Below are 14,973 nucleotides of genomic sequence, written 5' to 3'. Positions count from 1 at the left end.
GGATGCCTCTGGCCAAACAAAGGGAAATCAATGTGGGAAAGCAAACAGAATAGCTCAATGGTCCATTTTAGATTGTACTCTTTTTTACTTAACAGATTTGTTAAGGTATAATTTGGATACCATAAAACCCACTCTTACTAAATTTATATACAATCAATTTTAGAATATTCTCATCACCTCAGAAAAGCCTTGGTGCCCATTGATAGTCACTTCCTATTGCCACATCTACTCCAGGCAACCACTAATCTCCTTGTGTGTCTATAGTTTTGACTTTTGTGACATCATTGTATATAATGGATCATTCAATATGTAGTGTTTGTCATCTGTCTTCTTTCACTTGGCACAACGTTTGTGAGGTCGTTCCATGTTTTGCATATATATATATATCAGCGCTTTGTTTTTATTTCTGAATAAGATTTCATTGAATGGATATACCATATTGACTTTATCCATTATTCAGTGGGTGGACATTGGATTGTTTCCACCTTTTGGCCATGATGAATGATATTACTGTAGCCATTCATGTACAACTCATTGTGTAGATCTGTGTTTCATTTCTTGAGTGAAAATCTAAGGGTCAAATTATTAGATGATATGGTCAATTTAAATTTAACTGTTCAAAAACTGTGACACTGTTTTCCAAGATGGCTTTGCCAGATTATATGTCCAGAGACAATGTATGAAGTTTCCAGATTCTCCACCTTCTCAGCAACACTTGCTATAGTCTTCTTATTATTTATATTCACTCTATTGTGGGTGTGAAATGGTATCTTCTTGTGATTTGAATTTGCTCTACTTAATGACTGGTGATGTGTAATTTATTTTGCTACCTGTTTGGAGATAGTTATAGTTATATGTATCTGAAGGTATGTTAAAAAAAAAACTGGAGGGGTGCCTGGGTGGCTCAGTCGGTTGGGCATCTGACTTCGGCTCAGGGCATGATCTCATGGTTTGTGGGTTCGAGCCCCACGTCAGGCTCTGTACTCACAGCTTGGAGCCTGGAGCCTGCTTCGGATTCTTTGTCTCCCTCTCTCTCTCTGCTCCTCCCCCACTCATGCTCTGTCTCTCTCTGTCTCTCAAAAATAAAATAAAACATTAAAAAAAACCATGGAGGATATAGCAGTGGATTTCCCTGGATAATAAAAGCATGAGTGATTTATATTTTTAATTTCTTTAATTAAAAAAATATTTTCTATAATAAACAGTTGTAACTAACAATGCAGTATAGCTTTCTTTTTGCAAGATTATAGAATTTAATGATGAAAGCTAGTATTTTTCAAGATGAACTTCTAGAATCAGCTACTTCTTTCTTGACAGTTGATGTACTCAGTTGTATCCTTTCAGGACATCCATTAATAATGGCCTTCGATTTTTTGCCAAGTCTTAATTTCTCAATTGACTTTGATTCTATATACTTCAACTATTTATGGGTCAGGTTCTATGCACTAGTTCTGGCACTGATCCCAGGTACTTGATTCTTTCCCAAAGTCTATATACAAAATTATTGCCAGGATTGGTAGTGGTAGTAATGATCTTTTATAGACTTCTGACCTTATATGCAGTAAGATAAGGCTAACTTACGACACTTTCTTTTGAACCGGGTTGTAGGTGACTTGGAGTGTTGTCTCTATTCACGTTACCTCAATATTTCAGTGTATTTCTCTTACTAATGAATAATGTGGAAAGAAGCGCAGAAATATAAAGCAACAGGAAAGCATAGTCAAGGAAAGGTTGGGAGAAGTTAGAATCAGAAACCATTCTAGTTACAGAAGAAACATAAACACACTTGTATGCATTCAAATGCTTATCAGACACAAACACAAAATGAGAGGTGAAAATTTTGGTTGAATATATCAAGGGTACTGATAATGAAATTGGCAGAGTTGAGGGTTTTTTCGTTTTTTTATTGAGGGAGTGAATTTTAACTATTGGATGTTTTATATGCCTTAGAATCCTCCTGAGCCATTTATGATACTTCAGGAAACAAGTGTTGTCCTGGGCGCCTAGGATATAAACATTCCCATTCCAGTTCACATATGACTATGGTCCAGGGGAAAATAGTGAGAACCTTATATTTTTATACCACCAGGTCATGAACAGAAGAGTGGAGGTAGGGATTTACCTCGACCATTTTTTCAGGAAAGCACTCCCCATTTTGGCATAACTTCTCATGTCTTATAGTTCTCAGACTTGATTCTGTAGGTAGATAGGCACAGGAGAGAGCGCTCCCACAGTGGACTTACCGACAAACTAAATTGGGCCCCAAAATAACACTAAACCTCTTAGCAAATGACTGCCAGAACACTCCATCTCACTTACACAATTGTTTGGATTTTAACTTGACTTTTTGAAAGTCGAATTTTTATAGGGTCTTCAGAGCTGCTGGCAAAGAAAAATCCAACCTAGTTTTTCCATATGCTCAATTATAACTCATTATTTGCCCAACATAGAGCTTCTTATTAGTTAAAAAAAAAAAAGGGAGGGGGATGTTGAGAACTCTTTAGCTTCTCCTGTGTGTGGTTATGTGTCCCTGTTGTCTTTCTTTTAGATATAAACAACTCGTTCTTTCTTTTTGTATTCTCTGTGTCTGTACAATATTAGTGACCTGTGGATTTATTTTGCCTTTACTCATGTACTTTTTCTTAGCTTGTGTCTTAAAAGAAAAATCCATATGCCACCTCTGACTGGAGTTTGTTTTAGGAACTCAGGCAATTCTTTTTAAATCATACGAAGTATGCTCTTACAGGGTTAGCTGGCACGAGGAGGCCTTAAGATTGCTGTAAGACCAGTCTTTTCAAGATCCCCGCAGGCCAGGCAAGCACACATAACATAATCAAAGGTTGAATGGCAACTTTTCAGGCACAAAAAGGATAGCACGATTCTAGGGATCCATTCCTCTTTTCTCATTCTGCCTTCAGGCAAACTGGCCTGCCCTAAAACCCCCCTCTGTGCCTAAATAAACAGATAAGTCTATCACTTTAAATTCCTTGCTACTTAATGGCATAATATAACTGTCAAATAAAGATGCTTTTGTAGGAGCTGTCCGTTTCCTTCCACCACAACAACACAGGAACAGGAGTGATAGCCACATATGTTTGCTGAGAACTATGTAAATGTGGACAAATCTCAAAAGCCACATGTATCTCTAACTATATGGGCAGTGACTGATTACTGGCTGCAAGCACTTACATGCTATTGCATTTCATCTTTAGAATACTATGAATTGAATAATATTAGGCATTTTTTGTTGTTGTTTTTTGGATGAGGGAGAGGAGACATAATTAACCAAGTCCAAATCTGTTTGCTTAATCATGATATATCAGTGAATGTTCTCTGGGATGCATCTATCCTTTGATTTTCTCTCTCCATCTCTTTTATTGCTCACTACACACACACACACGCACACACACACATGCACACACACACACACACACACTCACGACACAACTCACCTATCACTCTGCATTTGCATACACAGTATTATCCAAGGAGAATCTCTTCATGAAAGCCTCTTAAAAACCTCAAGCTCACCTACCAGAAATGAAAGTATGAGGATTCCTATTTACTCTTTCCACTTGTGGTTGAACCTATCCAATCAGACCCACATCCCCTGTAGCATGCACACGCAGAGCACAAGAACTTATGCTCTCTTAAAAGCGTGCATATAAGGGCCCCTGGGTGGCTTAGTCATTTAAGCATCTGACTCTTGACTTGGTCATGATCTCAGGGTTCATGAGATCGAGTCTCATGTTGGGCTCTTTGCTGATACTTTGGAGCCTGCTTGGGATTCTCTATCTTTCTATCTATCTGTCATCTATCTATCTATCTATCTCTTTCTCTCTGCCTTTCCTCTGCTCACGTTTTCTCTCTTTCTCTCTGTCTCAAAAAAAATAAACATTTAAAAAAAGTACATGCATGTAATTTATCATTCAATCCAAGACACTTTTGATTGAAAGGGGACACAAACTGGTCAGGCTTAAGCAAGGTCAACTGAGACTGTCCCTAACAAACTCTTGTGTACTAAACTGGTACAACTCAGATATACAGACTTCTTTGTAACACTAACACTGCTCACCCTTACCCCAGTAGCTCTTTAAGCTTTACAAGGTCCCAAATTAGGTTCTTTCATGATTTCACCCTTTTCCTCTCCACATCATTTTCCCCCAGTTAACTTCTACTTATCCTAAAAATTTCAGTTTTCCAAATTACCTATGGCAAACATGTTCTCATGTCTATTATATATCCACATAGAAATTTTTACTTGCCTTTATAATAAAATTTGTTAAACTATATTTAATTTTTTTTCTTCTACCTATCTTGTCACTGATCTTTAATTTCCTTGGTGCCTCAGTTGCCTTCATGTCCCTACTGCCTAGCAAAATACTTGGATCACCATGGACTCTCAATAAATAGTTTAGGAACATTAAACAAATGTGGTACTGACTGCAGGAAGGATGATACAATTGTCCAGATACTTAAACTCCTTTACTTTCTGAATTTTAGTTCTCTGCTGGACTTAATACAGTACTGTCCCAGGCTGGTTGGGGTGGGTGGTGTCCCCCACCACCCCCATCAATGGTAATGCATTGTTCTCTTACTCTTCCTTGTGTCCCTCACATTTAGAAGTACCCCTTCTACAGAAGGTTGCATTCAAACTGAAGCAAAATGAAAGATGTGCTTAATATGCATGACAAAAACACTTAACACAAATGTGATCGTAATTTTTGAAACTACACCTTAACCCCAAATCACAAACCATGAAAGTCTTTTTATAACATCTTCCTCCTCTAAGATATTTTGAACTCACTGTAGCTTTTGGAAATGTTGTCTCACCTAAAGACACATATTTCAAAACTGTCAAAGGCGTGAGAAGTATGGAAATGCTGAGACTGTCCTAGGTTGGAGGCCTCTAAGGAGAGAAGATGATTTAATGAAACAGAGTACCTTGGATTGGATCCTGAAGCAAAAAAGATGCTGATGGAAACAATGGCAGAATCCAAACAAAGTCAGGAGCTGAGCTGAAGATATTATTCCATGTTACTTTCTCAGTTGTTATAAATATCCCATGGTTCCGAAAGGTATTAACATTAGGGGGTGCTGAGTTAGGGGTAGGTGGGGATTCTCCTCTAGGTCTCAAATTATTTCAAAATGAAAAGTTAAAAAAGTTTGGGTTACCATTTTTGCTTCCAAGTTATGGACTGCCACCACAGGCCAAATTACAGGGCTGGACATGAGGTGAGCTGCACTAGATAAAGAAAGACAGAGTGGAAACCTTCCTAGTGACCTAGGTCAGAAGAGCGGGGAGATGAGCACTGATGTGCACCTGGGAAGCAGAGTTAGTGTAACAAGAGAGCACTCACCAAGAGGCAAAACGAGGGACACTCAATAGCCCAACCAGGAGAATGTATGGGAGAATATGGACCCCAAACCTCAAGAACAAGTAATCAGACCTGCCCCAAGAAGCAGAATTTGAAGCCGTTTCCTGGGTAAGATTTGCTTATATCAATGTCCCTCTGGGGAGGACTTAACCTGCTATTCTGGAGGACAAATGCATCCCCTTAAAAGGGAAGGTTTCTGCTTTTCCCTACTCTTCCCTGATTCCTTTTATGTAGGTTTGATAAGTTGATCATCTGATAGATGTCTCTATTTCAAGGACATTTCACGTTGATCCTGTGCGAATCTTGAGCTGACAGCATGCAAAGAGAAACAGACTTTACTGTTGAGCTCTCTGGGGTTGACGAGGTTAGGCTGGACCCCTGTCCACTTTTACTTGTGTTTATCAATTAACAGTAGTGCAGGACTGCTGTTGAGAAGAAACGGATAAAAAAAAGACAGAAACCCCAGGAAAGCAAGGTACTATTCTATAAAAAGACTATTGAGTTCAATGAAATTGTGTCTTCAAAAATAACACATTCCAAACATTTTACCACATTACTTTAAAATATCCCTCTTTTGAAAGTTTAAGAAAAGATATTTAATTGATTATAGCAGAAGATGGTAAGCCTGACATGTGAGCTATTATCATAATCATTATTTTCCCAAATCAGGAAATGTTGAAGGTTATAATTGCTTAAGTGATTTTTACTACTTTTGCTTTATTCAACATAGTACTTTCACAATCTCTTACAAAAGGTCATATGTTTCAGTAGGAGCATCACATTTTAAGTACATGTGAAAAACATCATCCCTGATATGAACCATTTTTACATTTTTCTAAAGTATATTAATGAGATTTTTTTAGTGTTTTTCTAGAGAAGGATAAAACTGGAAAATTCTCCCCCCAAAAAAGAAAGACTGGTGCTTTTCTTGAACAAAATACCAGCATAAAAGTGTGCCTATTTAGGACGTAAGTAATATTGACATTTGCTCTATGGTCACTGATGGAATGTTTGAGTATGCTAATAAAAACATAAAGGATACCATCATCTTATCATTTGAGATAGATATACTCAAAAACTGACAATTAAGCTAATTCAGAGTTAACACCATAACAAAACATTACGAGGAGAACCTATTTTGCTGTTTTCATTGATTTCAATGTAATTGTCTCTATAATACTAAATATTTGAGCACTATTTGGTCCTAGCAAACACAGAAAATGCAAAGAAAATTCAAAATAAATTTTAAGGTTTGCATGTTAAATTTTCTTTATGAAATGTTGTTATTCATTCTTTGCCAGAACTATAAATAATCACTGGAACCTTATTTTGTCTATATTGACTTTTTTAAAAATTATTTATTTATGTATGTATGTATGAATGTATTTATTTATTTATTTTTTCCTGATCACATCATACCTTATTCCTCTGTATAAGCCTCCTTCCTTCCTTCCTTCCTTCATGAGGTAATTTCATTCTGTACTTGGACTTCCCATTTGTTTCCTGATGAACTGAAATTGTTATTACTCTAACATGTTAACTAACTTGCAGTCTATATTTATATCTAGAAGACATGTATATGTATGTATGTTTATAATACATATTGCTATGTATAATAGGCTTGTACATACCTATATCAAGAACACACTGAATTTACATATATTTGAGTATACATGCATTTCAAAAGCATGCTATCTATCTGAATGCACATATACTGTATACACATATAAATATCACAATGTATTTACACGTGTACATAAGAATATAGGAACATTACTAGTGCTCAATTCTCCTTTGCTATATACTCACTTTATATATTTCTCCAGTACATTTATATGTCTGCCAGTTTAATTACACTTTTACCGTGAATTCATCTGAATGTTACTAAATCAGCCTATAACTTAACACTTACATAATTCATCATTTCATAAAAGAATGAAGTATAAGTGCAGAAGGAGAGCTGTTTCTTTAAGTCTAACTAATAATTTGGAAAGACTTAGTAGAGTTGTCCAAAACAATTCTTATGAATAAGGTATGAGCAAGTTATCTGCAACACACCCGGAGAAATCTACAAATAATGTGCACTCATATTGTCACTCATACTGTTTGCAGATACCTAAATTCTGGCTTCACTTTAAATAAATTGGAATAGAAAAGAACAATGTTGACATGTAGGCATGATTTATGCAGAAGTCCTATTAGCATATTGTTGTGTAAAGAAAGAACCTGGATTGCTCAACAAAAATAGGGGCACCTGGGTGGCTCGGTGTGGTGAGCTTCCAATTCTTGATTTCCCGCCTAGGTCATAATCCCCAACGTTGTGGGATCAAGCCCTGAGTCCTGCTCTGTGCTCATAGCGGGGAGCCTGCTTAGGATTCTCTCTTTCTCCCTCCTGCCCCTCCCCTGTTTGTGCTTTCTCTCTTTAAAACATTTTAAAAAAATTAAAAATAGGTATATACATTAGAAGTTTAAACAATATGTTACTTTTGTGATTCCTCTAAGGACTTTCCAGTCTGACCAAAACAGAGCAACACATAGCAAAATTGTGTGCACTTATGTATATTCAGAATTTTATACGTATATGTGTATAAACACAAACATACACATACAGAGGCACATATGTGTGTGTTACATAACATAGATGCACATGTACACAGACCTACATGTGTGTATGTTATAGATGATGTATAGGTATACATACACACATACCAAGATGCATTGTTTTGAATAATACTTTATGAAATTTTAGCTAGACTACAGTAAAATAGTACTGTTCCTCTTCTCATTTGAAAGGAAACCCCTTAATCGTTGATGTCCAGATAGGAATATTCCCAACACTGAGGGAGGGAAGTTTAGTAATAATAGAATTAGATATTTAGGTCAAGGAAGGTCTCCTGGCTCTGCCTTTTTCCTTCTGTGCCTTTATTTGGTCCTTTTCTTTGCCTGGACCATCACAGATTAACGCTAAAGTTAGGATGTGATCTTTGGAAAAAACAGAGGACCTGGAAATCAACAGTGGGAGAAAACAAGTCCTTGGGATTCGCATGTGGGTTACTGAATCAAGTTCTTTAAAATTACAACCTTCCTATCGACTTCGAGCATTTATGTTCCATTTTATACATTTTTGTGCCAATGCTTAAAAGTTATAAAAGTGCCTACTCTAATAAAAGTTTTACTTCTTTGCTCCTTTTCCTTCCTTGTTTGTTCTTGTGAATGTATTTCAATGCTATGCTATTACCTATTACATGGTTCATGTCTTTACTGCAGATTTCATCATTTGTTAAAATTAAATAACAATGCCAAAATAAGAGAAAAGCTACAACGTTACACACAAAGTTCCAGACATTCATTCTTGTTAATTTACTAAATTAACACAAGATTATTTCTCCTAGAATCTTGCCAAGGATGGAATACCTTGTTTTTTGGCAACAATGGCTGTAAAATCCATGTGTGGATAGACACAGATATACATATAGATAGAAATACATAAATTTCTCTGAATAATTAAGACACATCGAATATTTTATATATATTTATTAACAATTCAATTTCTTTCTTATACGTATGGCTACATTTTTATGAATTCCTCTTTCTTTTCTTTTCCTTTTCTTTTCTTTTCTTTTCTTTTCTTTTCTTTTCTTTTCTTTTCTTTCTATTGATATTTAGTGGTTCCTTGTATTTGTGGCACAGCAATCTGTGATCTTCTATCTGGGTTACAAGTGTTGCATCCAACCTTGTCACTTGCTTTTGAAGTATTTGTTCTATTCCAGGTTACGTTTTCAAAATATTAGCTGTTACAAACTTTGCTTGTATGGTTTTGGGGTTTTAGTCTCCTTAAGAATGCCAAAGGAGGCGATTGGTGGAGGGTTTTTAACATTATCTGTAAAGCTTACATTTTCAAAATGTATCATGGGTGTAATTAAACTTTAAGTAATTTACTCCTGGTAAATAAAATATTTTCTTTGAATTTTCAACTCTTGTAGTTTTGATGTTTACATGTGTGTTTCATATAAGAGCTAGAAGGCTGTGTTCTATTTCCTAATTACGAAGCTGATAATTTCAATTCAAGGTTTTTAGTAGTTAATTATTTTACAGATTTTATTTTTAATTTTTTTTAATGTTCACTTATTTTTTTTTAATTTTTTAACGTTTATTTATTTTTGAGACAGAGAGAGACAGAGCATGAACAGGGGAGGGTCAGTGAGAGAGGGAGGCACAGAATCTGAAACAGGCTCCAGGCTCTGAGTGGTCAGCACAGAGCCCGACGCCGGGCTCGAACTCACAGACCGTGAGATCATGACCTGAGCTGAAGTCGGCCACTCAACCAACTGAGCCACCCAGGGACCCCAAATGTTCACTTATTTTTGAGAAAGAGAGAGAAAGAGCAGGGGAGGGGCAGAGAGAGAGGGAGACCCAGAATCTGAAGCAGGCTCCAGGCTCCAAGCTGTCAGCACAGAGCCCGACGCGGGGCTCAAACTCATGGACAGCGAGATCATGACCTGAGCCGAAGTCGGATGCCCAACCGACTGAGCCACCCAGGTGCCCCTTTCACACAGATTTCAAATGTTAGCATTATCATATATTAAATTCTACTTTAGGAATCTCTGGTCTGCCCCAGGGACTCATTTGTCTCTGCATGTCCCATATTGCTGGACCTCTGTGACACAAGGGCGGAGGCCTCACTTGGCGTTGGCTGGCCGTGCAGGCACACTCTCCTAGGTCCCTGTAAGGCTGGTTCACCAGAATAAGATTCCCTGTGCTCTTGGTCAATTCTTTTGTATATTCCAGGTTAATATTCTGTCCTATAACGTGACTGGTGGACCACATTGTTCCGAGGCACTGCTGTGAATAACCCCATCGGGAATCTCTTCCCAAGCTCACAAGCTCCCAGGTCACTCCCATCCTGTGTGCCCAAGCCTTGCAAGCCCTTGGAAACTCATCATGAGACTCATGATTAGAAAATCCCCACACAGCTGAAAGCCCTCATGGTTCTTTTCAACCTCCTGCCCTCATTTATCATGTACGCACTGCCCATCAGAGTCAACTGGAAGCAGAGACACTCTTCCCCCCACATTTCAAGATGCTCGTGGTGTGGACCAGACAGCCGGTGCACTTCTGGCTCACATTGGCTCCTTCCAGACTATTATGTCTCTTTACTCTTTCAAAACTTCCCACTACTTTGAAATCATGCTGGCAACCATGTGCTGCCTTCCCTGCAGTCATAAACCTTTGAATTCCTCCCCCGTCATCTTCACCCTTAGTCCTCCTCTGGTCACTATTCATCGCACCCCCATCCACCAAGTTTCTTGACCATGTCTATGACACTGATAGATTTCTGTCCCCTCTCCTCGTTCTCACACCTCCGAGGTCTGTCATTAAGACTTCTGATAGTTTTTCCCATAGGATTCAATCTCCCACCCTTATCAATTTCTTTCTTAACCAGTTTGAATCCATAATCCAAATTAAAATTACTTCTTTAAAAACACCCTGTTAGAGGTGCCTAGTTGGCACAGTGGGTTGAGTCTGACTCAATCTCAGCTCAGGTCATGATCTTGCCAACCTGAGATTGAGCCCCACATAAGACTCTATGTTGAGTATAGAGCCTCTAGATTCTCTCTCTCTCTCTCTCTCTCTCTCTCTCTCCCCCCCTCCACAGGTGAACCCAAGAACACACACACTCACACACTGGTTCTGATTCTCAGGAGAACCCTGTCTAATACACATCTTACCTCCTTTGCTTCCTTCCTCCTTATTAAATTATTTTGGACTATAACAGTTAATGTGAGACAGGTTAAAATATAACAGTTAAAACCCATGATGGACTCAATCCTCATTTATACTAGTTCAGCTACAATAAAATCTAAAGAAGACTAATGAATCATTTTTCCCGGTTTCCCACTTGATTTGAAGAACCCAACCCCACAATGAACACTCGACATTTTTTCTCATAATTCCACTACGTTCTCCCACTCTTTTTTCTGTCCCACTCAGAGAATTGTTTCACATGCTCAGCTCTTTTGTCAAGCCTCAAATATGTCCCTCCTGCCCTCTCTCACCTCATCTTGCTTTGTGATTCCCTGGTAGAGCGGGAGACAGAGAAGTAAGTCACCCTGGGGCCCAGATCCACCTCCCTGGATCCACACACAGCCCCCAGCCCCTGCTGTGATTGAGGATCAAGTACCAGCCCACCCTCCACCAGCACCTAACTGGTCATCCTTCCAGATCTTGCCAATGATCACTTATGGGCTGAACATATTACATATTATATTCCCAATCCTTTTTTTTTAGAGTATTTTTGAGAAAGAGAGAAACAGAAAGTGCACATGCAAGCAGGGGAAGGGGAAAAGAGAGAGAAGAGAGAAAGAGAGAGAATCCCAAGCAGGTTCCGTGCTGTCAGTGCAGACAGAGCCCATCATGGGCCTTGAACCCATGAACCGAGAGATCATGACCTGAGCTGAAATGAAGAGTCCAAGGCTTAACCGACTGAGCTACCCAGGCACCCCTCCCTATCCTTTCTTAAAATACAATTTCCAAATAAGCTAAAACTGCCCCCAACATTCCCACTTGCCTGCTATACCTCACGACTCAATATCTACCAAATGGCTCCTCCAGACCCTGCCTCCACATCCGTCCCTCCCAACGTCTTCCAAATTAATTCAGCCTTGACCTCCTACACTCTGAAACAATTCCTCTTTTCAAAGTCAGTGACAGAATATCTCTTAACTTCTCCTCCACAGCCAACATGGGTGACAAATCCCACTTTCTAGAGTTCTTTTGGTGTCCCTGCTGCTTCTGACTTTTCTCCCACCTCCGTGGTTTTCTTAGGTTTCTCTCTCCTTTCTTTCACCTTTTAAACATGGGAGCAGGACAGGGTTCATCACCATGCATTTTCTGCAGAGGCGATCCCATGCAGTCCCCGGCCTTAAGCACCATGTATATAAGTGGGCTTATGTGCTCACGACTTCTGCATTTATTTCCCTGCCTTCAAACCCTCCACTGAGTTCCAGGATGATGGGTTCAAAGGCACAGATGACAATTTCACCGGAGTAACAAACGTGTGTATCCAGCAACCATGCCCAGCTCAGAACCCTCGACTGGTATGGTCCCCACTGCCATTTCCCACCTCAACAAAGGGCACTGTCACGGGCGGTTTCCGGAACCAATAGGCCGAGACCTGGATTCTTCCACTCGCCTAATGCTATCATCCGTCACATTCGCGAGCCCCAAAACATCCACCCTCGAGACACACCCCAAATTCATGTGCACTTTTCACCTGCATTGCTTCCCTCTCAGCAGCGGGCACCCCTCGTTTCTGTTTCAATCCCTGCCTTTGGATAACACACTCTCCACAGGACAGCCAGAGGGATCAAGCTGGTTATCCTCTCCTCTGCCTAAAACGGTGGTTCCCAGAATAAAACTCACACACTTCCGTACTGTATACGGCCTCATGCCACGCCTCCTCAGCCTATCCGGTCTCTCGCCGCTTTCTAGCTGGGCTGGACTTCAATCAGGGCCTCAAATAAACACAAGTTATTATTACCGGTGCAGGCGCTTCGCCCTTGCGCTTGCAATCCGGAACCCACGTGCCCTATAGCGTGACATTAACAAGACCTTTTTAAAGTATTAATATTATTTTTTAATGTGATCAAATATTTATACAAGCCGGGCAAAGAGGGAAGGTGGGGAAGAAAAACTATTTTCCAGAAAATGAAGCGAAAAAGGCACGCAGGGGGAGGCCGGGGGAGGCAGGGGGCTTATCAACAATTTTCAGCGCGGAATCTACACAGGAAGGACAGGCGGGTCTGGGGGCCGCCGCAGTACTGTGTCAGGGTCCCACGCAGAGATAGAGCAAGGGGTCAGAGGCTGAGAATAAATACACAACGGTGAGTCTCAGGAGGCAGGTAAGGGGCCTCTGACTCAGGAATCAAAGGAGCCTGAGGGCTGGGTAACCTCAGGGTGGAGAAGGAGAGCCCCAGGCGCTGCTCTTAGGTAGTGGAGGAAGGTGTGAGGCCCCAGGAGCGCGGCCTCTTTTCTCAGCTCCGCAGCTGAGGATCTGTGTCCTGGGCTGACAGTGTCCCTGCTGCAGGGTGGTCAGCAGACGGTGGGGGCTGGGCATCGGGCCCGAGGTCCGTGTCCTCCTTCGACACACTGCAGCTCCAGCAGTGAAGGCTTCTGACCAGCGGCCCTGGCCTGGGCACGAAGGAAGGGACTTCTCCATTTCTGATCAGGGGCTTAAAGGCGGAAGGCCTGGGCTCTGGGTTGGGCCTCCGGCTCGCGCCCTCCGGGATCTCAAACCACAGGGGCCCGTCAAACCTCCGGTTGCCCTTCGGGCACTGGCTGAGGGCCCTCAGCACGGTCTCCTTGGCACACGGGTCCGGGCGCTCCTGGGAGGGCGGACGCCCCGCAGAGCAGGCGCCGCGCCCCTGCGCCGCAGACGCCCAGGAGCTCCCCCTGCGCTCAGGCGGCGCGATCTTGACGGTCACGGGGCTCCAGGTCCGTCTCGGGTGGCGGGCGCTCCAAACCCACCGCTTCATGTAACTCTCCCAGGCGCTGGACAGGTCCGGCCCCAGGACGGTCTCCGGAGGCGCCTTGGCAGGAAAGCGCCTCCAGGCCTCGGTGACCACCCTCCGCGGGCTGGAGGGGTCCCAGTTGGGCGGCGTCCGGGGGAGGGGGCCGGTGCGGACGCGGCGCCCGCCGTCCTGGGTCGAGGCGGGCGGGGGCCGGGGTTTCGGGTGCCCTGCGCCGAGGGGTGGCTGCGCGGGCCTGGGCGGGCTCACGTTGCTGCCCATGGGAGCCGACGGCGGGGCGGGGGCCTTCCGGTGGGGATTCGGCTTCCAGAAGTTCCCAAAGTCGCAGGACCCGGCTGCCGGCGAAGTGTCCGGGGCTCAGATGACCGTTGGCGTCTGGGCGCCGGGAAAGCGCGCGAGCCTGGGCGTTGTAACCGTCCTCAACCTGGCGGGCGCGTGGGGCCCGCAGCGGGGACGCCGGAGCTGATTGCTGGCGCAGCGGCAGCTCGCGGGGCTCACAGCCTCCAGCCTCCGTTCCCCTCGCTGCTGGTAGCAGGAGTTTGGCTGTGAATGGAGGCCTAAGCGCTCACGATCTCCACTCCCACCCCCACCTCCCAGCATTTTTATTGTGATATCATCCACATATCATACAATTCACCCAAAGGTTACATTTCTATGACTTGTGGTACTTTCACAGATATGTGCACTCATCACCATGGTCAACCTGAAAACATTTTCATTGCTTCAAAAGCAAATCCTGTACTCAATAGCTATCCCATCCACCCCCTACCTTTCCGGAGCCACGAAACATTCACTAATTCATTTTCTCTCTAGATGCAGATTTTCCTATTTGTGAGCTTTCATATAAATGGGGTCACGTAATAGGTAGTGGTTTGTGACTGGCCTCTTTTGCTTAGCCTATGCTTTTCCAGGTCCTTCCATGTAGCAGCATTTCACTGTTGTTATGGTCCAGCATCATTCCATTGTATGGAGAGACCACATTTTGTTTATCTGTGGCCAGTAAATGGGCATTTGGGTTGTTTCCAGTCATCTGATATTATGAATAATGTTGTCATGAACATTCATGT

General features: G+C 42.0%; 1 protein-coding gene across 1 annotated transcript; it reads right to left on the bottom strand.

Moving 5' to 3' along the window:
• Nucleotides 1-13,411: 13,411 nt before the first annotated feature.
• POM121L12 (POM121 transmembrane nucleoporin like 12) lies at nucleotides 13,412-14,167 on the bottom strand. Its single transcript, XM_047095216.1, has one exon. It carries the CDS (start codon nucleotides 14,165-14,167, stop codon nucleotides 13,412-13,414), a length of 756 nt encoding a protein of 251 aa, XP_046951172.1.
• Between the last annotated feature and the right edge of the window lie 806 nt (nucleotides 14,168-14,973).

This window comes from Lynx rufus, unplaced genomic scaffold (assembly GCF_022079265.1).
Source record: "Lynx rufus isolate CCGP_SWC_20201006 ecotype Redwood Valley unplaced genomic scaffold, mLynRuf1.p SCAF_4, whole genome shotgun sequence".
Taxonomy (NCBI): Eukaryota; Metazoa; Chordata; class Mammalia; order Carnivora; family Felidae; genus Lynx; species Lynx rufus.
This window is presented reverse-complemented; position numbering and strand designations above follow the sequence as displayed.

Coding starts and splice junctions, on each gene's coding strand:
- POM121L12 (XM_047095216.1), bottom strand. CDS start 14,167: ATGGGCAGCAACGTGAGCCCGCCCAGGCCCGCGCAGCCACCCCTCGGC.